The sequence below is a fragment of the Leptonychotes weddellii genome, chromosome 3 (genome assembly GCF_054177405.1).
Source record: "Leptonychotes weddellii isolate Sample4059 chromosome 3, ASM5417740v2, whole genome shotgun sequence".
In the NCBI taxonomy this organism is placed as follows: domain Eukaryota; kingdom Metazoa; phylum Chordata; class Mammalia; order Carnivora; family Phocidae; genus Leptonychotes; species Leptonychotes weddellii.
Window position 1 is genome coordinate 122965853 of NC_138371.1, and position 23986 is coordinate 122989838.

At 39.7% G+C, this 23986-nt stretch overlaps 1 protein-coding gene and 1 long non-coding RNA gene across 2 annotated transcripts in view; one reads left to right on the plus strand and one right to left on the minus strand.

Annotated features, from left to right (window-relative positions):
* Window positions 1–25: 25 nt before the first annotated feature.
* LOC145720765 (uncharacterized) lies at window positions 26–14693 on the minus strand. The gene is made up of 3 exons (XR_014143978.1): window positions 14576–14693; window positions 10984–11087; window positions 26–138 (listed from the first exon to the last, which is right to left on the minus strand). It is a non-coding gene; the product is annotated as an uncharacterized LOC145720765 (long non-coding RNA).
* A 98-nt stretch (window positions 14694–14791) lies between these two features.
* Window positions 14792–23986, plus strand: part of MED4 (mediator complex subunit 4) — a 13908-nt gene continuing 4713 nt past the window's right edge. The window contains exons 1-4 of the mRNA XM_081815504.1: window positions 14792–14964; window positions 18873–18939; window positions 23022–23192; window positions 23600–23612. Coding sequence (XP_081671630.1) covers window positions 14840–14964; window positions 18873–18939; window positions 23022–23192; window positions 23600–23612 — 376 coding nt within the window. The 5' untranslated portion in view covers window positions 14792–14839. The remainder of the gene's footprint in view (window positions 14965–18872; window positions 18940–23021; window positions 23193–23599; window positions 23613–23986) is intronic.

The window sequence follows — 23986 nt, forward strand, 5'->3', positions numbered from 1 at the left end:
TAATCCTGCCAGAACCTGAGAAATACCTTTGGAGCACTTTGCACAGCACAGTGGCCCAGCAGGAGCATTGTGTACAAGTCGACCTTGGAAATGGATGGATTGCCTGGTCATCCAGCAAATGAAGCATTATGCGTTTGTCTGGTTGAGAAGAGATAAAAAGCATGGATCAGACAGAGTGAAATGTGGCCAACATTTGGCAGGGGCTTTCCAATGAAAATAAAAGGTCCTAACAAAGAGTGGAGCTTGCATTTTCAGATCTCCTAGGCGAGAGAATTTGGTGTCTGTAATTAGAAATTTTATATCAGGTGTTAGATTCACAAAATGGGCCGGCCACTCTGGAAGCCTGACTGCTGAGGACAGAGGGTCACTGTGCTCACGGCCCGCTTTGGGCTGCCTAAAGGGAATAACTTGTGGGTTGGTTTGAGGACCAGACCTGGCTGAGGCCCAGCATGTCCAAGAGCAACAAGTTATCCAAGAAGAGGCAAGGGCCAAGCACCAGAAAATCTGAAAAGACAAAGAAGCTACTGTTCCGCCCTGATGAGTGCCAAGAAACCTCCTTTAACCTCATTGCTTTTATTCAAACATTTAGCAGAAAACTCATCCATATGCCTTTAATGGTAAAAATCTTCTGGCCAGGGTTGAAATCAGATAACATAAGGATAAACGTATTTGAAAGTAAATGGAAAAATGGGAAAGAATGATGATGTAGTTCTATTGAGAAGGCTCAACGGGCTGGAAATTTGGTGGTTTTGAGGTGGATTCAATTCTTCATTTCCTGGCACTTTGATATTTATCTCTGCCTTTTGCAGGGGATACAGTGACTCATTTGCACACAGGGTCATACAGTACTCTCTGGATTGTGATAAACATTCAGAGAGACAAGGTTAAGGTGATCTGAGGCCAATTTTGCCAATTGAACTATAGGGTTTAGCTCATAAGGTTTTTTCCTAAATTAAATCAAATCAGTAAACATTTATTAAGCATCTGCCTATCATACGAGGGGCTAACACACAAAAATGAACAGGATTTGAAATACAAGGAAATGAAAAACAAACCGGCAACGTGGAGATTACAGTTAATCTTTTCTGAATTGTCTCCACAGTTAGAGACAGGAAGAGAACTAACTTTGTAACAGCCAAAAAGGAAACTTTTCTGGGAAATCTCCCTTAATCTAGCCAAAACAAATATTTACATCTTGGACAAAATAAAAGTTAAAATGAATGTAAAACTGATCTTCACATTAAGATACTAGGAAAGTCAACCAACTTCAATAAAAATACTGAACCTTTACCATGTGGTAGGTACTGGTTCTATGAAGTTAAAAAGACATGGCCAACAAAATAAATAATAAATTTAAACATATATTATTCCATGCAAAAAAATGTTCCTTTGTCCTCAAACATTTTTTTTTTGGTTGTTGTTGTTTAGGGATGTTAGATATAGAAGAATTTTTTTAAAATATTGTACTTGAAGTTCATGAATTTGGCAAAATCTATTATGAATTCCTTGTGTACCAACTGAAGCCATGTGGGTAATGGTATAATTAGGTGGATTTGTATCTGGTTAATTGGTCATACCCCAGCACCATTGGTTTGTTGAATGATGGCTGCTGCATCCCTGAAGATTCTTCTTTTTTTAGATTTATTTATTTATTTACTTATTTATTTATGAGAGAATGAGTGTGTGGGGGGGGAGGGGCAGAGGGAGAGAGAATCTCAAACAGACTCCCCACTGAGCCCAGAGCCCAACGCAGGGCTCAATCTCACAACCCTGAGATCATGACCTGAGTTGAAACCAAGAGTTGGACGCTTAACCAACTGAGCCACCCAGGCACCCCATCCCAGAAGATTCTTGAATGCATTAAGCTTATTAGGGCTAACTGAAATATCACATATCTTTGCTTTGGACTGGAATTATATTGACTTTATTCAGCAAACACTAGCTGAGAAAAGCAGGAAAGAACATTTAAAGTGTATTTAATTCATTCATTCCTCCAGCTACCTTAAATTCTATCCTTAAATCAGGTTATACCACCAGAAGACTATATTAAGTTAGCCTCTCACAAAATTGTCTTTGTTGGCCCCAGAGGGCTCTGGGAGGCAAGGCTTCCACAAAAAAAAGGGGTATGAAAACTATCTGATACGTTGGAACTTTTGTAAAAATAAATGGAGAATTATTGTAAGAGATTACAAGAAGAAAAAGAAATAGAAATTACTGGAAAAACTAAAACTGTATAGGAAGAGATTATGACATTAATATCCTGCTTTGTTCTGCTCTGAATGACAATTACATAAATTATGATATTGTAAACATTGCTGAGCACTTAAACACGGTTTAATGGTAGTTTACCTGAAAAACATCAGAAAAAAAAATTTTTTTTGAGAGAGAGAGAGAGTAGAGTCCCTGGGGGGGGGGGTGGTGAGGGGCGGGGAAGGGCATAGGGAGCAGGAGAGAGAGAATCTTAAGCAGGTTTCATACTCAGCCAGAGCCCGACTCAGGACCCTGAGATCATGACCTGAGCTGAACTCAAGAGTCGAACACTTAACCGATGGAGCCACCCAGGCGCTACCAGAATTTTTAAAAATAAAATTTTATTTTAGAATAATTTTAGACTAACAGAAAATATTATGAATCAGAAGTAGAGAGATTCCAATATATGCCACACTAGTTTTCCCTACCATTAATATCTTATAGGTACATTTGTCACAATTAATGAAGCAATTCTGATACATTATTATTAATTAAAGCCCATGCTTTATTCAGATTTCCTTAGTTTTTACCTTGTGTTCTTTCTCTTTTCCAGAATCCATCCAGGATACTACCTTACATTTAGTTGTCATGTCTCCTAGGACTCCTCTTGATTGTGCCAGTTTCTTAAACTTTCCTTGGTTCCAATGACCTTGACATTTTGGAGAAGTCAGCTGCTTTGTAGAATGTCCCTCAGTTGGATTTGTTTGATGAGGTTATGCGTTTGGAGGAAGTTCACAACAGTAAAATGCCATTCTCATCACATTATATCAAGGGTACTTACTACCTACTTGACTTATTACTGCTGATATTAATTTTGATCACCTGGCTGAGGTAGTATTTGTCAGATTTCTCAACTGTGAGATTTCTACCCCCCGCCCCACCCTTTCCAGACTGTACTGTTTGGAAGGAAGTTTCCATGAATAGCATACACTGAGGGAGCAGGGAGTTTATGCACCAACTCCTTGAGGGTAGAGTAGCTACATAAATTACTTAGAATTCTACATGAGAGATTTGTCGATCCTCCCCAATTTATTTATTTATCCAATCATTTATTTACATCAGCATGGACTCATGGATACTTATTTTATATTTTAGGTTATAACTCAATACTGTGTTACTTATTTTGTTACTCAAATTGTTCCACCTTCCATCATTGGGAACTCTTTCAGTTGGCTCTTATGACCCTTTGACATACCTCACCATTGTAGATCTTTTCTTTTCTTTTCAACAATTCCTTACTTTCTGGCACTAAATAGATGCCCAGGTTCATGTTGTATATTTCTTGTCCCAGTGCTAGAATCAGCCATTTCTCCAAGGAAATGAAGAATGGTATTGTAAACCAAGAACCAAGATCTAGACCCTAAGTGTGCTTGTTATTACCAGGGGAAAGGGATCATTGCTTCCAGGCCCTCTCCAGCTGACGGATCAAAGAAATATATGTGTATGTACTAATCAGAGTACACACACAAACATACACACACATAAATATTGCTCTTTTTAACCATCTGTATCTCTGTTAAGTAAACATGAGTTCACACTGATGTGTCCAACTCCAATCCACTACCATATGGATTATTCTAGCCTTGTCACCTTGCTTATTTATAACATCCTACCTCCATGTGAGAAATTTGGCTCCCACATCTGCCTTCTATTTACTTACCTGTTCAATTCCAATATACGTGTATAGTGGTTTCAGAATTGTTAACCTATACTCGCTTGACAAAAAAAAAAAGCCTTTATTAACTAGACTACAATGCTTATATATCATTTATTTTGCCTTTAGTCTTACAGATGAAAGTTACTTAGATCAGCACCTTTTATACTCACCCCCTTCAGTGAGGTTGTTTCATACATTGATAATATAGTTAGATGATTTTATCACATTCTGCATTCCCTCCTAGGGTCTTCCAACCTCCTAAACAACTTTTTAAATTTGTATACATTAAGGTTCACTCTTCATGTTTTAAAGTTCTATGAGTTTTTACAATAGCATAGTGTCATGTATCCACCACTGCAACATCATATGGAATAGTTCTGTAACCCTAAAAAATCCTCGGTGCTTCACCTTTTCAACCCTCCCCACTTCCTGAGCCCTTGGCAACCACTGGTCTGTTTACCATCTCAATAGTTAAGCCTCTTTTAGAATGTAATATAAAAGGAATCATACAGAATGTAGCCTTTTTGGACTGGTTTCTTTCACTTAGCAATATGCATTTAAGATTCTTTCATGTCATTGCTTGGCTTGATAGCTCATTCTTTTTTATTGATAAATAGTAATATATTATATGGATATACCAATGTTTGTTTATTCTATTGCTTATTCAACATATTGAAAGACATATTATATTGGTTGTTTCCACTTAAGAATTGTTTTAGGGACATCTGGGTGGCTCAGTCAGTTAAGAGTCTGCCTTCTGCTCAGGTCATGATCCCAGGGTCCTGAGATTGAGTCCTACATCAGGCTCCTTGCTCAGTGGGGAGCCTGCTTCTCCCTCTGCCTGCCACTCCCCTGCTTGTGCTCTCTCTCTCTCTCCCTGACAAATAAATAAAATTAAAAAAAATTGTTTTAATAAATTGTAAACTTAAAATGAATCAGTAAAAATTTTATGACTTCCAAAAAAGTTACTGTAATTCTAGTATGCACTGAGAGAGGTAAAGCAGTTATAATGTTAGTTGCTGTACAATATGGCGTAGTGGTGAAGAACACAGGCTCTGAATTTGGACTGTGACCTCCCAAGATGTGTGAGCTGGGCTAGGTTACCTAAACGTTCTGGGCCTCAGCATCCTTGTCTGTAAACAGGGAGAATAATTGTACCTATAGAGTATTAAACAGTACTTGGCTTGATAAACGTTAGCTATTATTATAACTTACAATGTTTCCACATATCACGGAACAAGCACTTTATATATATTATTTTATGCCTTCCAACAAGCTTTCAAAGGGGTACGATTATCAACATTTATAGATGGGGAACCTGAAATGCAGAGGCCATAAATCAATGGAATCAGGATTTGAACTAAGTCCTACAATGTTGCAAAGGCTCTGGTCTCTTAACTTTACTGCAGTGATTCTCCAGAGCATAAGAGAAGTCCCATTTTATTCAGCTGTAGGCAAACTAGCTGGAGCATCATCTTCACTTTGAATTGCTACATTTTATGAAGGGCCAACTGGAATGTGCGGAAGAGACAGTAATCAGAGTGCTGAAACATCTAGAAACCCTTTTAAATGAGGAGCTACTGAAGGAACTAGGGATGATTGGTATGGAAAACAAAAGGTGGGAAGGAAATATAGTAAAATGGTAACAATATGTGTCTATTAATGGTGGGTTAACAAGTAATTTTATTTTTTTCTTTATGTTTTCCAGATTTTTAAAGATGAACATGTTTTTCTTTTGGTTTGCCTTTATTTTTTATACTTTTATAATAAAAGAAAAAACACTTTAAGAGATCATAGTTAAGAGAGAAAGTTGAGGGCACCTGGGTGGCTCAGATGGTTAAGCATCTGCCTTCGGCGCAGGTCATGATCCCAGGGTCCTAGGATCGAGTCCCGTATCGGGCTCTCTGCTCAGCAGGGAGCCTGCTTCTCCCTCTGCCTCTCTCTCTCTCTGTCTCTTATGATTAAATAAATAAAATCTTTAAAAAAAAAAAAAGAGAGAAACTTGAGTGATGGAAGTTAACTAAACTTACTCTGGTAATCATTTCATAATATATACAAAAATCATTATGTTGTATACCTTAAGTTATAGAATATTATATGTCCTTTGTATCTCAATAAAACTAGAACAAAATAATAGTTATATATAAATATCCAGCACAATATTTAGCCCCTTTTTTAAAAAAATGAATTATTCAGGTTTTATTTTGAAATCTAAAACTGAGAATTTCGAAATGCATATTTGAAAACATAACTGTTTTTCCCCTTGTTAATTCTATAAATACAGTTCACACTGAGAAAAAAGAAAGAAAGAAAAAAAAACCTTGACAGTCTGTTCTGTGAAAGACAGATTAAATGTAATACTTATGTATTACTTATTACTCTGAAGACAGGTTAAGCCCAATGTGTGAAAATTATCTTGATGTACCTTTGGGTTCAAAATAAATGAAAATGGCTGACGGGTGAGGAGGCTAGCATTCCTCCACCAGAAAATGTTTCATCCCAGGCTGGGGTCAGACTAGAGCAGACGGCCTCTGAGGTCTCTTTCAGCTTCTACTAATGAGCACAACATGTTTTTAATTATTTCAGCTCATGATGCACAAATCAATGCTGCTAACATGAATGCACTCAGTTTATGAGTCTTCAGGCGCCCAAGAAACACTTAGCAAGTGGCTTTCTGTATGAGAAGAAATGAACCCCTATCTCCTTAGAATCGAATTGAAAACTTCTACTCATTCAAACCAGCTTGTATGAGTTCCCTAGGACTGCTGTCATAAATTGGCACAAACCGGGGGCCCTGGGTGGCCCAGTCGGTTCAGCGACCAACTCTTGGTTTCAGCGCAGGTTGTGATCTCAGAGTCTTGAGATCAAGCCCTGCGCCAGGCTCCACACTCAGCACAGAATCTACTTGTTCCTCTCCCTCTGCTCCTCTCCCCACCCCCCACGTCTTGCTCTCTTGCTCTCTCTCTCTCAAATAAATAAATTAAATTAAATTTTAAAAAAGTTGGTGGGATATTTTAACCATTCTCTGACATTAACTCCTTACTCTAGTTCTTCCTTCCTCTATCCCTGCCAGTCTTTCTGCCCCATCTGCTTTCTTAGGAGTTTCTGCTTTCACTTCCTCCAGGAAGACTTCCTTGACCACTATTGTCTTGTTCACCTTTACAGGCCCAGCATTTAGTGTGGTCCCTGGCATGTAAACAGGGCTTAATAAATATTTGTTGAAAAAAATAAATGAATCTATGAAAGGAGGCCAATAATGTTACCCACCTTTCCTTTGAGTTACTAAGAAGTATTTAGTTTTCAATGATGCCTGGGGAATTTCAGGAAGACAAGACTTTATTTATAGAAGGTCTGTTCATTCTAGAAAATTCTCTCTCTCCCTCTCCCTCGGCCCCTCCCCCCTCCTCTCTAAAAAAAAAGGACAGTTTAAATGGCACATTTGAGGCTTTGCAATTGATTGGAAAAACTGAAGTTGCTGTCCTAAAAGCCAGCTAGTTGCTGGGAAACCACCTCTTCCCCCAGTAGCTTTTTGAGAGGTAATTCATGGTTTCAAAAACCATAAATGGTGTTTTTGAGATGGAAGCTTGATCCTGAATTGAGTGTTATTTTCACCTGGGATTAGAGGCTCTGAGGCCCATGCTCTGAAGTAGAGTTTCAAGGTTTTTTCTTCTTGAAGAGAGTTAATGAATGTATTGAGCCTGTTTTCCTTTTCTCACGGCCTAACACCTGGGAGAGAATTGCCTGAATCTGACTCTCTACATCACTTTTAGTGGGTTTGACCTTGAACATGAGCCTTCAAACTTACTTTGGTAACTGGCTGGGGAAACAAGCTTTAGGACTAGTGTTTGTTGGGTTGCAGAGTAACCATGACCACTGTCAATGGAATATTCCATTTCTGGTTGAGGATTTTATAAATATTTGGAGTTGCTTTTGAGAATTCCCAAGGAGAATATGGACAGAAAAGACTGAAAATAAAGTGTTACCATTTAGAGGCAAAACTACAGATATCGACTGTTTGGTGATTTTAGCACCTCTGTCAACAACAAACCCAGTAACAGTCATTGGTGCCTGCCCTGTGTCAGGCAGCATTTTGGCACTGGGGCCATATCAGTGAGCAAAAGACAAGAAATTCTGGCCTCACGTAGCTCACATTCCAGTGGAAGCGACAATTAGCAAAATACACATCAACTAACTTACAGAATGTTAGAAGATGAAAAATGCAATGGAAAAAAAACAGAGCAGGGTAAAGAGAATGGAATGTGGGGGTAGATTGAAGTAGGAAAAGGGACAACCAGGTGGACCTCCTTGCGAAAGGGAGATTCCTGCAGGAAGTGAGAAGTTAGCCATTTGACTATTGGGGGACCAACGGATGAAGGCATGGAGACTAGCCAGTGAGGGGACCCTCAGGCAGGACTGTTCTGGTGTGCTTGAGGACTGGAATGGCTGGAGCAGAGTGAGCAGAGGGAAGCAAGGAAGGAAGGGTCAGAAGGGCAATGCCAGGTCAGATGGTGCCAGGCCTCATAGGTCAATGTGTTTAGTTTTTACTCTGAGTGGAAGGAGAGCCACTGCAGAACTTTGAGCAGAGGAATAACATGCTCTAACTTGAGTTTTAAAGAGATCCCTGTGACTGCTGTGTTGGGAATAGCCCGCAGATGTGAGGGGAGAAGCAGAGAGAACAGTGGGAAGGTAAACGCAGCTGAGGGATGATGGAGATGTGGGCCTGTGATTAGAAGTGGAAAAATGAGACATGGACCAGTCCTGCACATGTCCTGAAGGTAGAACTATCTTGATTTCTGGGTGGATGTGGTGTGTGAGAAACAAGAAGAGTCAAGAAGAACCCTATGTTTTTTGCCTGGACAATGAAAATGAAGAAGCTGCCATCAACTGGGTTGAGGGGGGCTGCAGGTAGTGTTGTGTGTGTTGGGGGTGGGGGGTGTAGATCAGGAATTCGGTTTTGCCTATATATTTGAGACACCCAGGTGGAAGTGTACAGCCCTCCAACCAGTCTCAAGGGCTAACTTGCCTCAAGCTTATGCACTCCTTGCTGGCTGACCGAAGTCCCTTGGTGTGCAAGAGAGCTAACCTACTTCCCTTGAGACTTGTAGACCACTGGCCTTGAGGAGTGAAGGACCAGACTTTCCCAGAAGATAAGGCCTGACTGCATTGGAAAACAGCCGCGGCTGATGCCAGCAAGTCTGTTCAGGGTCATGTCCACCTCGGACTAACCGCCGGGGCACCTGCTTCTCAAGCACGGAGCAGCCCTTCCATTTCCCGTGCCTTCTCCTTTAGAACCCTCCAGCTTCACCTGGATGGGGAGGATGGTCTTTGGAACATTAGTCCACCATCTTCCCAGGTCGCCCCCCGCTTCCTGAATAGAGCAACCGTTCCTTTCCTCGAAGCACTAGTGTCTCGAGTATTGATTTTCCAGCAGGGTGTAGCCCCACCTGAGTTCAGAACCAGTTCTCTGTGCGATAACAGAAGTATGTAGTAGGAGCTGGATATACAAGCCTGAATTCAGAGGTCAGGTCTAGGTGGGAAATATACATTTGGGAGTCAGCCTATGGATAGCATTTAAAGCCCCTCAGGGCACCTGGGTGGCTCACTTGATTAAGTATCTGCCTTCAGTTCAGGTCATGATCTCAGGGTCCTGGGATTGAGTCCCGCATCAGGCCTCCTGCTCGGCTGGGCGTCTGCTTCTCCCTCTGCCCCTCCCCCTGTTCGTGTTCTCTCTCTCTCTCAAATAAATAAATAAAATCTTAAAAAATAAAGCCCCTGAGGGCTCCTGGGTGGCTCAGATGGTTAAGCGTCTGCCTTCGGCTCAGGTCATGATCCCAGGGTCCTGGGATCGAGTCCCGCATCGGGCTCTCTGCTCCTTGGGAGCCTGCTTCTCCCTCTGCCTCTCTCTCTCTCTCTCTCTGTCTCTCATGAATAAATAAATAAAATCTTTAAAATAAAATAAAATAAAATAAATAAATAAAGCCCCTGGAATGGGTGAGACAACCAAAAGTGAGTTGGTGGAAATGAAGACTAAGAAGAGTCCCCCAAACGCTCCTCTGTGTAGACATCAGGGTTGAGAGGAGGAACCAGCCAGAGAGATTGAGAGGAGAGACTAGGGAGGAAGGAGGAAAAAAGAAGAGAGCCTGGCATGCTAGAAATCCAAGTGGAGACAGTGTTCTCCAGGATAGGGGAGTGATTGACAGGTGCAGAGCTGCAGAGCCATTGAGCACAATGCATGCCAACCATCACACTGAGCAACACGGTGGTTTTCAATGACCTTTGCAATCTGAGTTTTGGTGGGGAAGTGAGGATGAAAACTAATTGAAATGGGTATAAGGAAGGAATGGAATTGGAAACAAAATATTTAGATAACTGTAGGTGTTTTGCTGCAGAGGAGAGCAAAGAAGTGAAGCGGTTGCTGGTGAGGAAAGTGGGATAAGCATGTTCTAAAAGTAGGAAAATAGCAGCAGATATGGTGATGGGAATGATAAGTACAGGATGAAACACTGACAGTTGGAAGGTGGGTGGACCACTGGTGCAATGCCTTCAGAGAGATAGAGCTACAGAGAGAGAATGTTCTCTGGCTTGGAGCAGGGAAAGGGCACGGGCAGTAGCCAGCCCAGCTGCAGGGCACAGGTGCACAATGCTGGTGGCCCTTGGGGTGGCCCTTGGGGTGGCACTTGGGGTGGCCACAGTGTGTGGACGTTCAGGTTTCTCCTCTTTCTCATTGAGTTAGAAAGCAAGGTCCTAAGCTGAGAGTGGGAATCAGGGGAAGGAGGTGTTGGAGGTTTGGAGAAAGAGGAAATGGTGGGAAACTGTGTCGAGGACAGCAGAGAGGGTCTGAACAAGGATGCCCAGTCTCATGTAGAGCCATTTGCAGCTCGTTTGGCCCAATGTGCGGTCTTGCCAGGGGAGGAGGACAAATCAAGATAAGTTCAGGGAAGTCAAAGGCATAAGCAAGGCAGTGTTTGGAAATCTCCAGGTGTCCGTTGACTTGCAACCTCTCTGTGTTAGTTTGCCAAGGTTCTTATAACAAGATACCACAGACTGACTTAAACAACAGACATGTATTTTCTCACAGTTCTGGAGGCGAGAAGTCCAAGATCAAGGTTTGGTTTGGTTTCTTCTGAGGTTTGTCTCATTGGCTTGCAGAAGGTCACCTTCTGGCTGTCTTCACATATTTCTGTAAAAATACCAATCAGATTAGACGAAGGGCCACCCTAACAGCCTCATTTTAACTTAATCACCTTGAAGGCCCTATCTCCAAATATAGTTATATTCTGAGATACTGGGGTGTGAGGGCTTCATTATATGAATTTTGAGGGCACACAATTTAGCCTATAACACTGTCCATCTATGCAATGCACGTTTGCTTCACCTTTCTGCCCCCAGAATATAAAAGTTACACAGATTCTCCCTTGGGGGCCCTTCAGGTGGAAGGAGCTGTTTTTCTAAGAGGTAGGGTTGGTGTCCTCCTTAGTCCCCAGTGCTTGCAAACTTTTTCAATCCACAGTAAAAATATATACTTTATATCTGACCCAGTACACACATACATAAATATGTAACTGAAAAGTTTGCACAAAGTAGTGCCATGTGCTTTGATGTCCAAGACATTTTCTGTTCTTTTCCATTTTATTTTTCAAAATCTCTACAGGAATATCTGTTAGGCATCTCAAATAAATAATAATTACATAATTATATGTAAATAATAGTGTAGCAAGGAAAGAACTGACTATTGATTTAACAAAAAATTGGATTCTATCTATTGAGAGGACAGAAGAAGGGGGGCAAGGGGCATGAAAGAGATATGAAATCCTTATTCAACATAACAGGAAAGAAATTTCTAAAAGAGCTGAATAAAGATATAGAATATACGCAAATTAAAATAGGGAAACAAAGCATAGAAGAAACAGTTAAGAATGTCCAGAGTAGTTGCCACTAGGGAGAGCAGGATGTCACAGGATATGGGGGCTGAGGAGGTATGACTGAGAGGTTTTTGGGTTTTGGTAGCTTCTGAGCAGTATTTGACTTTTTGACCTTTATATATATTGCTTGATAAAAATAAAAAAATAATTTAAAAAAATACACATAATATATGTAGCCACTGTATTTTGCTGACTCTTAGGGACAGGTCAGTTGAATTTCCTACTTCATAACCAAACCTCCACACCAAAAGTTTGTAGCTGCTTTTTACTCAAAATCCCAAACTGTGCATTTGCAAGGGCTTGCATTTTAGACCAGAGGTTCCCAATTCTTTTTCAATGCATAAAGACACCTCTTTCTTTAAAAAGAGAGACAGGCAATTCTCCAAAAGAAGGCTGTCCACTTCATGAAGTGTTAAATAAAGTTTGTAAAAAAAAATTAAAAGAGAGACAGGATAACCAGCGGCTGAGAGCATAGACCTTGGAGCCAGACTCTGTGTTCAGGTCCTACCTTTGCCACTTATTAGCTGTATGATTTGGGGCAAGTCTCTGAATTTCTCTGCCTCCTCAGCTTCAATATCTGTAATTTAGGGATAATGACAGTATTTACCTCTAGGAGGTGTTGTGAAAATTAATTGAGTTCATTTTTTTAAGTGCTCAGTCCAGTGCCTGCCATGTTAAACACGTAACATTTCACAAGAAGGTAGTATTTACCCTTTGAATCTATAGATTGAGAAACTACATTCAGAATTACCATGAATTAGTTATCTAGATACTATTAAAATATATGATACTCATATTAATTATAATATATAAAAAATAATTCATATTTTCTTTATCACACCAGAATCTGCAGTTTGCAAAAGAGTATACCTGTAGAAAATGCTATTACTTTTCAGTCTGTGGACAAGGTTCAATGTGGATATGATTTTGTAGTAAATCTGAGGAGGTCTGGAGTTCACAACACACATATACTGTCCATCTACTGACCCTCCACGCCTGTAAAGTAGGACCTATAATTGGTCCTTTTTAACTGATGAGAGTCTTCCCAGAATTTTTATGTGGAAGCTACACTAATAGGATCTCTCCCCTCCCCCCAATATAATCATGGCCCAAGATGAACCTGTGAGAACTGAGTAAACAAAATCAACACAGACTGCAGGAGTTTAGCCCCTCTGAAACTTAACATAAGAAATGATTGACCAGAGCTACTGGGAGGCATGTTTAGAATACAAGTATCATTAGGAAGCTTAAATCTAATATAGTCCGTTGTCTGACAATTGACTCTATTCAGAGAAGGGGTTAGCAAAGAGCTGAAGTGGGGGATGGTTGGAAAAGAAAAGGTGTCCTCACTTCTCTTGCACTGTCTGGGGAAGAAGTATCCTGACCTGTGAACACAAATATTCCAATCCTTTGACACAAACATCCCTATGCTATGGCGATACAAATCCTGATGGTTACATTAGTTAATTTTTTTATCTATCTTCATTTGTTCGAATCCAAGTTTACCAAGCAACATTCTGGTGATAATTTTTCTTCCTATATAAGTTTGTCTGTAAGTAAAATTGTCGTTGGCATTATTACTTTTCCTTGTAAGTGAATGAATCAGCTTTCTGGATTATATGGCAGTTGCTATGAATGGCTTTTTTTTATAGCATGAGTCCTCGAGAAAATCCTCAAGTCTGGGTACCCAGCAGGAAGCAGGCTCAGCACCTCCAAAAGAACGTCCAGAGGACAGGATGATGGAATGATGGAGAAAGGTACTCCTGCCTCACTCCTAGCTGTTCCGTAGGTGACACCTCTCCATCTCATCTTTTAAAATTACAACGTGGCCTGATACAGAAACCACATTCCCCATACTGTTGCAACTTTGGGTTTTCCTGGCAAGGAAAGTCTCCGACTACATTGCTCTCTCCAGGAAAAGTGGGTTAAGGTGGAGTTTTGGCTTTACTTTAGGATCTGTGTTATATCGATTATTTAAACTGTTTTCATAAACCACCACTTACGTGCCATATTGATTCATTCACTTCAACATTCATCTTGATCAAAGAGCAAAACACTTTGTTGGGAGATATACGATTATAAAGATGGTTATGAAAATATGGAAGTAACCCAAGTGTCTGAACGGATGAATGGATAAGCAAAATGTGATATCTATATATAATGGAATATTATTCAGCCTTGAAAAAGAAGAAAATTCTGACACATGTTAAAACAGGGATGAAAGTGGAAGACATTATGCTAAGTGAAATAAGGCAATCCCCAAAAGACAAATACTGTATCATTTCTTTTATTTGGGGTCCCTAGAGTAGTCAAACTCCTAGAGAGAGAAAGTAGAACGGTGGCTGTCAGGGGCTGGGGTAGGAAGAAATGGGGAGTTGTTATTTAATGGGCACAGAGTTACAGTTTTGCAAGAGGGAAAGAGGTTATGGGTGGTGCTGATAGCATAATCACATGAATGTGCTTAATGCCACTGAATTGTACACTTAAATATGATTAGCAGGGTCAATTTTATGGCATGTATATTTTACTACAATAAAGAAAAAAAGACAGATTATGGTCCCTGTCCCAAGGTGCTTACAACCGCTAAGAGAGCCCAAACAGGAAGGTGGGTTTAGCATTATAGGGATGCAGACTAAAGCTAGGTTAATGCTGACACCAGCCCATTTCACAAAGAAACTGATACAAGACGTAGGTCATTACGCAATTTCCTCAAATGCTTAAAATCCGTTGAGCCTCCCATTCCTACTTGAAAACCATAAGGCGCAGGACAACCAGAACGCGTTGTGCCTGCCTGTTCTCTGGCTCTCCTCCCTGGGTTGGACCTGAGAACCCCTCGCTGGCCCATCAGATGGCGCCGCCGCCCGCAGTGCATCTCCAGGCGCATAGAGGGCGCTGTGGCCTTGGCCTCTTTCTCTCCCCCGCCTCGGTGACCCTTGCTTCCGCTTCCGGAGCCCGCCTCTCCTCGCCGGTGCTCAGCTGCGCAGTCTCCGGCTGCGGGCCTGTGGGGAGGATGGCGGCGTCTTCGAGTGGAGAGAAGGAGAAGGAGCGGCCGGGAGGCGGCTCTGGAGCGGCCGGCGGTAACAGCACGCGAGAGCGGCTGCTGTCTGCGCTGGAAGATCTGGAAGTTTTGTCGAGGTAATGCCGTCGGTCTGAGGACCTGACTGGGCTGGGCCGGCAGGACTGACTGTGGATCGGCCGCGCCTGCCTGGGTGCTCGTTCCTGGGGCTCCGCGGGAGAGGCCGCGCCCCCAAAGACGGTGCACGAGTATGGTGGACTTGACGTCCGCAACCCTCCGGGACTCCGAGATGGCATTTCCCCCCCTTAGAGGACATTTTAGTAATGACAGTGACCCTGGAACCCCGACACTGTCAGAATCGTAGCGGACCTTAGAGGTCGCCAGGTGTGAGTACCTTCGTCCACGAACTCTCGACAGATGTTTAAGGAACCCCTCGCCCCGGGTCCCAGACGCTGGGAGACAGTAGTGAGGGGGAGACTAGATGCGGACATAGAGCAGCCCAGTGTCAAGGGGCAGAGACAGACGTAAACAGACACTATGGTGCGTTTTTAATCAGAGGCGTGCGCCCCGGGTTACTGGAACTTGAGGACTATAGGTGCCTGTCTCAGTTGTAGTCAGGGCAGGCTTCCTGGAGAAAGGACTGCATGGGAAGAATGAGTTCACCGCACTCTGTAGGCGGCAGGTAGCTGGAATAGCAGGTGCAAACGCCTGGAGGCATGAGCACGCGCGACTTGGTGCAGTTCCAAGTTTGGGATGGCTGGAGTGCAGCGAGTATGGAAGAGGTAGAAGAAATGGGATGTCATTCCTCTTAACTCTGCCATCGTTCATGGTAGTTTGTCAAGTTGAAGCCTTCTTTAACTCTCTCACATTCACTTGGATGTTGAAATTGTTTTGCTTCTTCCTCCTAAAATGTTGCTCAGATTTGACCTCTTGTTCCCATCCCCACCGTCCTATCTTTTGATGCAGACTCCCGACTTGTCTTTATGCTTCTGCACTTTCTATATTGCCCAAGAGCAGGGCTATCTTTTCAAAAGACTTCTCATATCACTTTTCTGCTTTAAAATATTTGGTAGGTTCCTGCTGCCCAGAGAGATAAAGTCCAAATGTCTAGCTTAGTGTGCCACTTTTCTGTAAATATGTTTATTTCTGAAGAAGTGACACCCCCTTTGGGAAGTAGTGTCTGCTGCCTTTTGTTCTGGGTGAATCTTGGTCTTTGAATGTCAGATCTTTGCCTTAGTATATTTAATGAACGATTACTTCTCACCCTTTTACTCTGGAGCCCAGTAAATTCGTTTCTTCTCTGAGTTTACTTGCTGTAACATAATATGTCTCTATTGTGACCCTGGTATGTATTTCATACTCACCAAGTTCGGAGACTGTTTTTTTGAACCTATGCATACAGGGTAATGGTCTTTGAAAATTTCTTCTGACATTGGACAACTCGGTAGTCAACCTTAAGATCTTGCCTCTGGATTATTTGGCTATAGCTCTGTGTATGCGAGGTGTGTTTTCCTGCTGCTGTTGGTACCTGCCCAAGTGCATATACATGATAGTCATGTACTCTTTGCTTGAGATAGCATAATTAAATAATTTATCAGTTGTGTTAATTTGAGACCAAATTGAAATTGTCTTGTAAATTGACCAGTTTATCTTTCTCCCTCTTTGACTGTTTCCTTAATTCCTGAGTATAGCATTTTCTGTTTGATGAAATGTTCAAGAATCTGTTTCTGAAACTTCCCCACTTGAGCTCTGTAGTTGTGCATGATTAGTTGATGTGCTGAGTTCTCTTTTGCTTTCTCTAAAAGAAGCTGTAGTTCTATTGCCCTTTCCCCAGGAATGCTAAAAACACTTTGATTTCTCATTGATTTGCAGTCCTTACTGATCTGTTGACAAATTGGAGATAAGCTTCTTCTTTCTTGGGGTCCTTGCAGCCTGGTAATAAGCATTACTTTAAAAGTTTGTTTTTCTTTTCCTCTGATTTTCTCCTGACTTAATCTGTCATGTTATTGTTCATCTCTAAAGAAAGACTGGGTGACAGTAAGTGAGTGAAAATTTACCTCTTTTGTGACCCTGGAGATGGTTGGTGGTGGTAGTGGAAGAGATGTCACTTTGTGCTTGGCCACCTAAGACTTACTGAGACTTCACAGAATGAGGCTATGCCAGTGTGATTGGCTTTCAGAAAAAAATCCCATTATGTTAGCAATCAGATATAGCTGCATATACTGCTTCTGTGATCTGTGAAATTCGTCATTATCCTCTTAATGAAATTTTTCTCGTTTGCATTTTTTATGAAAAATTGGAAAGAAAAACTAATGTAACCTCTTGACTTTAGAAAATAGTGGGTTTGAAATTTAGGATATATTTTCTACTGTTACCTGGTTATATAGCTTTTCAGTATATTTATTACTTTGTAAAATGTGATAGAATGAGGTAGTCTTTGGAGGAACATATTTTATTGTATTTTTTTATTTGAGAGTGCAAGAGCATGAGCGGGGAGGGGCAGGAGGAGAGGGAGAATCAGTATATTTGTTACTTTGTAAAATGTGAAAGAATGAGGTAGTCTTTGGAGGAATTTTAAAAATAGAAACACAAATTATAGTCTACAAGTTTTTCTTAACATGTTTGTGACTCAGAACTCAATTGTCCTCCAGAAACCATGTTGATAGGAGTCTTGAGGTTTCCACACCAGCCTGTTAATCTGTTTATCTATAATTTACCTGAAGTGTAGTACCATTAATAATATGCGATTTAACCCCCATGTAAATTATATTTCTGTGGGGAATTGTGGATGGATTCTAATTTGATATGCCAGGAGTACAGCTTCTTCTGTAGCCGGACAGGGCTCTATCTCCCACACCTGTAACCAGTGAGTGGGCTCAGGGGTTCCTTCAGCCTCTTTTTACCATTGGGGAGGACAGAAGTTTTCACTTTGTTCTAGACTGCTACTGAACAGCACTAAGTCTTACAGCTTTTTCCTTCCCACTGTACTCTTGTGTCTAAGGCAAGCTCTTTTAAGGTTTTCTGTGGATTTCTAGTCCCAGATTTGCAAGAAGGGCAGAAAAAGGCTCATTCCACATCTCCCACTGTACCTCCCATCCCCACCACCCCCACCCCTGAAACTAGCCTTTATGTAGACCAGAGGTTCTCAACTGTTTATATCTCATCTATGGGGTAAAGAAAAAGGTTAATATAACACGCTGTTTTCGTAAAATGTCTGTTTAATCCATCAGCAAGTACTGTCAGCTCTACCTCCAAAATGTATTCTGAGTCTGTACATGTTTCACCTGTTTGCATTACTAAATCCTAGTGGCTAGGATCTAGTCAAAGCCAATATCATCTTTTTGCCTGGAACACTACAGAAGCCACTTAACTTGATTTCCATTCTAGCCCTCTTAAAATCCGTTCTCCAGATAGCTTAGCAGGTTGCTTAAAAACATAAATCAGTTCATGTCATCTCCCTGTTTAAAAAGATCTGGTCACTTCTCATTGTACCTGGAATGAAATACTGGTCCTTTCCTGTGATCTGCAAGGCCCTAACGTGATCTGGCCCCTTCCCTAACTACCCATGTCCTCATTTTGTATCCTGCTCCCCAGTACCTACTACTGTATTCTGGCCACACTTCCTCAAACCCATCTTCGGGCCCCTGAACTAGCTATGTAGTTACAAGCATTCTTCTTCATGGCTGGCTTTTCTTAGAGAAGCCTTCCCTGACTCCACCCAGTGTAAGTGGGTGTTTTATGGAAACAACTCTTTTCTGTTGACAGTCATATTTCATTGGTATTTATGTACTGGATATTTATGTGATTACAGTAGTAAGTAAAACTTGCATAAATGGGTCTGGTAACAAACACAACTGAGTCTTGCTGGTGAGAGTCCAAGTGCACAGTCACTGGGGGGCAGGGGCTGTGAATACTCAGCATGCTGTGGTACCATGAATCCAGCAAGTCAGTCAGGTAGAGATCTGTTGATAGTTTCTATTGTATTTATTTTGCAAAGATGTTTTGGTTTTTGGTTTTTCTTTTTTAGAGAACTTATAGAAATGTTGGCAATTTCAAGAAACCAAAAGTTGTTGCCACCTGATGAGGAAAACCAGGTAAGTGGCTTCTTTTTAAATTACAAACAAGAAATCCCCATAATTTCTGCAATTTCCCTATTTACACTTACTTTGTGTGAGAACAGGAAGATTGGATTCTGTTAAATTAATGACAGCTTTTAAATTGGTATTTTCTTTGAATAACTTACATTAGGTAACACTGCTTAAAAAGAAAATAGCTGCTTAAGGGTTTAGCAGTATTATTTTCTCTTATAGTTCTAGTTTATTCATTTTTGTCTTTTGAATCAACCAACAAAGCTTGTTGAATGGAGATTAAAACAATACTTGAAAGAAAAAAAATTAATGCTCTCATAAGGTAACCTTTTATTATAGGCTTGGTTCCCCTAATGCAGCTTGAAAATGAATAGAAATAAAAGAGCATGCAACTGTTAATAGAAGTTATTTTGTGGATGTTAAGTTTACAAGTTTTTATTTTTTTATTCCTTTCTGTGCTTTGTAATTTTCTACAGTACGCAAATTTTTTTTCTGATCCAAAAACTTCTTATTAAGAGGGTAAATGTCATTTTACATGTTTTTTTACCATAATTTTTTAAAAAATTAAAACAGCTGGGAAGGATTAACCTTTTTAATGATAAGAGATAGCTCTGTGCCCCATCATTATCTTAATTTTATCTTATGATATGTTTTAAGGGCAGAGAAATTTGATTGACTGTCAATAGAGAAGTATCATAAAACTTTTTTCTTCAAAGATTAATCCCCTCAGGGCGCCTGGGTGGCTCAGTCATTAAGCGTCTGCCTTCGGCTCAGGTCATGATCCCAGGGTCCTGGGATCAAGTCCCACATCGGGCTCCCCGCTCTGCGGGAAGCCTGCTTCTCCCTCTCCCACTCCCCCTGCTTGTGTTCCTGCTCTCGCTATGTCTCTCTCTGTCAAATAAATAAATAAATAAATAAATAATAAATATTAATCCCCTCAGGTGGAGAGGAGGGATTAGATAAAGCTATAAGTAGTAAAAGTTGGTAATTTTAGGGATATTAAAGTTATTTTTTGTATGTTGTTTAGTTTTTAGAAAAAGCTTATAGAGAAATATGTTAATAGAGGAATGCCAGTCTCAGATACTTTATTGATGAATACCTGTGAAATTAAATAAGGATTTATTACAAAATGAGCAAAATGAAATACAAGTTTTGACTTTACTTCCTAGGCACTTATTATAAGCTTGCCAGAGGTACAGATTATTCAGTAGGTCATAACTAAGACCTGCCCAATCAGCACTAACCTTTCTTATACTTTGTAAGGACTAGCAGTTCTGTCCTTAAAAAATAACAGTGCCTTATCACATAAGGTTGTTGTGAGGATTTATGATAGTGCATGTTAAGTACACATAGGAAGAGCTTATTAATAGTTCTTATCACCACTGCAGGACAGAATTAAACCTTATACTTAGTACTGTGAATTCCTGTATAATTTTCATTGAAACTATTAAATATTAGTGGGATGTGCCCATTTGAAAATTTATTACTATTTCTGGAAATTGCTCTTTTTTAAACCATCTTCATCATAAAGCAATACTGTGCATGATGTCACAGGTTTAATATGAGTCATATATTTTCTTGAACATAATAGCACAAATGTGTAACTGTAAAAGTTTTTTAAGCATCATACATTTACCATAAAAGTATTTCTGAGATCAGTTCAACTCTGAGATAGCCATTACGAAGCATTTACTATAATTATATTGTCAAGTTTCCTTACATTATAGTTTAATACTTTGCTCATTTATTTGCTATCATAGTTGATTATATACAATTTTGTAACTTTAAAAAAATTGTGCATTTTGTCATAATGTCTTTGTATCCTGTTTAGCGCTTTGGGGTTTTTTATTTTAATTTTCCAGTTTAATTGAGATATAGTAGAAATATAACATTGCATTAGTTTAAGACATACAACATGATGATTTGATATATATATGTATTGTGAAATGATTATCACAATAAGTTTAGTTAACATACATCACCTCACATAGTTACAGTTTTTTTTTTTCTTGTGATAAGAACTTTTAAGAAGATGACAGGAAACCATGGCACCTTTTTATGTACCTATTGGTGATTTGGGTGTCTTTGGAAAATTTCTATTCCATTTTTTCTCTGTACATTTTTAATAACTTTTTTAAAGTTGCTAAGCTTAGCGGCTTTCAAGTATACAATGCAGTATTGTTAACTGTTGTCACAGTTTCTGTACATTATATCCCCAGAACTTACTGATCTTATAACTGGAAGTTTGTACCTTTTGATCATCTTCACCCATTTTGCCCACCCCCCTCCCTGGCAACCACCAGTCTGATTTCTTTTTCTATGAATTTGGCTTTTTTAGATTCCACGTGCAAGTGAGATCATGCAGTATTTGTCTTCGTCTGATTTATTTCACTTAATATAATGTCCTCAGGGTCCATCCATGTTATCACAAATGGCAAGATTTCCTTCTTTTTTATGGCTGAATAATACTTCTCTCTGTGTATATACATTCCACATTTTCTACTAATTCAAAGAGATATAGGTACCCAGTATTTATAGCAGCATTATCAGCGATAGCCAAATTATGGAAAAAGCCCAAATGTTCATCAACTGATGAATGGATAAAGAGGTGGTATATACACACATGCACGCGTGCACACAATGGAATATTACTCAGCCATAAAAAAGAATGAAATCTTGCCATTTGCAGCAACTTGGATGGAGCTAGAGAGTATTATGCTGAGTGAAATAAGGCAGTCAGAGAAAGACAAATACCATATGATTTTGCTCATATGTGGAATTTTTTTAAAACATATTATTTATTTGTCAGTGAGCGTGTAAGCAGGGGTAGCAGCAGGCAGAGAAGTAGGCTCCCCCGCTGCGTAAGGAGCCCGATGTGGGACTCGATCCCAGGATCCTGGAATCATGACCTGAGCTGAAGGCAGACACTTAACCGACTGAGGAGCCACCCAGGCATCCCTCATATGTGGAATTTAAAAAACAAAACAAATGATCGTAGTGGGGAAAAAGGAGAGGGAAACCAAGAAACAGACTCTTAACTGTAGAGAACAAAGTGATGGTTACCACATGGGAAGTGGATAGGGGGGATAGGTGAAATAGGTGATGGGGATTAAGGAATGCACTCTGATGAGCACTGGGTAGTATGTGGAAGTGTGGAATCACTACATTGTACCCCTGAAACTAATATTACACTGTATTATTACTAACTGGAATGTAAATAAAAACTGAAAAAAAATACATAGCACATTTTCTTTATCCATTCATATATTGATGGACGGTTAGTTTGCATTCATGTCCTGGCTATTGTAAATAATGCAGTGAATGTGTGGGTGCCCATATCCTTTTGAGATAATAATTTCATTTCCTTCTGATAAGTACCCAGAAGTGGAATTGCTGGATCATATGGTAGTTCTGTTTTTAACTTTCTAAGTAATTTCAATACTGTTTTTCCATAGTGGTTGCACCAGTTAACATTCCCACCATCAGTGCACAAGGGTTCTTTTTTCTCCACATCTTTGCCATCTTCTTACGGCTTGTTTTTTTGATTATAGCCTTAGTAACTGGTGTGAGGTGATATCCAGTTGTGGTTTTGATGATTAGTAATGTTGAGCACTTTTTCATGTACCTTTGGTCATTTGTATGTCTTTGGAAAAATGTTTATTCAGTTTCTTTGCCCATTTTTTAATCAGACTTTATTTTGTAGAAATTTTTTAAAGTTCTTGGTGTTAACTAAAATCATCTCAAATACAAGATTTTGGGGGAACCTCCATTACATTATATTTTTAAGGAAAGACTTTAAAATTTTATCTTACCTGGGAAATGAATAAACCTCATTTTGGCATATTGGTAGTTCTGAAGACTTGTTTGTATGAAAGAATAGCATATAATTAGAAAAAGTAGAAAGTCTTGATATTAATCTGTTTTCCAAAATAATCATAGGTTATTTTTATTCTTAACATTGATTAGAATAATACTTTGAAGGTATTAAAATTTTACAGCCTAGCGAATTCACATGTGGATTCTTTGCTTCGTTGGAATGTCACTTTTCATTATTCTGCTGTCTGCTTTAATCAACTGTTATCTGACAGGTCCTGGAGTTGTTAATTCACAGAGATGGGGAATTTCAAGAACTGATGAAATTGGCACTGAATCAGGGAAAAATCCATCATGAAATGCAAGTTTTAGAAAAGGAAGTGGAGAAGAGAGACAGTGATATTCAGCAACTACAAAAACAGCTAAAGGAAGCAGAACAAATACTGGTAAGTTGATAGAAGATAAGGTAAAAAAGGATATTAATCTATTTCTGAAAAAGAAATCTGAAAGTATTTTGAAGTGGCAGAAAACTTGACTTTCCAAGTCTAAAAGCGACAGCTTGTCAGTTTGGTTAAATGAAAGGCCATTGTCATTCACCTATTTTACTTAATGTTTTTAGATAGTCTGCATTATTTTTGAACCATATTTTCATTATGTAAAGATTTCACAGGATTGAATTAATAGAACTGGGAAGTCATACTTTTATCCTGTCCTGTTAGAAGTTTTCAGTTATTAGTAGTCTAAATCTTTACCTCAGCTTTTAAAAATATTTTGAAATCAGTAGAAGTATGTATCAATTTTAAAAATTGATTAAAATTTACATTAACTTATTTAGTTTTCCATTCTAAACTAGGTGGGATTTGGGCGTATGTCAAGGACTCTAGTTTTTTGTTCTTCTTGTTCTTGGCTACTGTTTCAAAAAAGCAATTTCTTTGCTATTATTTGCCCAGTTATTTTACCAAATACTAACTAATGTAATTGTTATATGGTGGTATTACAGAAACAGCTGAGTTTGATTCTCATATGGACCAGACATTGCTGGAAACTTTATCCCTGTTGAATCTTCAAAATGTGTCAAAATGGGCTCCAATAAATAGAAACCTGAGTTGTTCAGGGTAAATTAACCACTCCTGCTGAAGAAATGACCCCAAGTAAATGCTTTTAAAAAAAAAAAAAAATATGTAGGGCGCCTGGGTGGCTCAGTTGGTTAAGCGACTGCCTTCGGCTCAGGTCATGATCC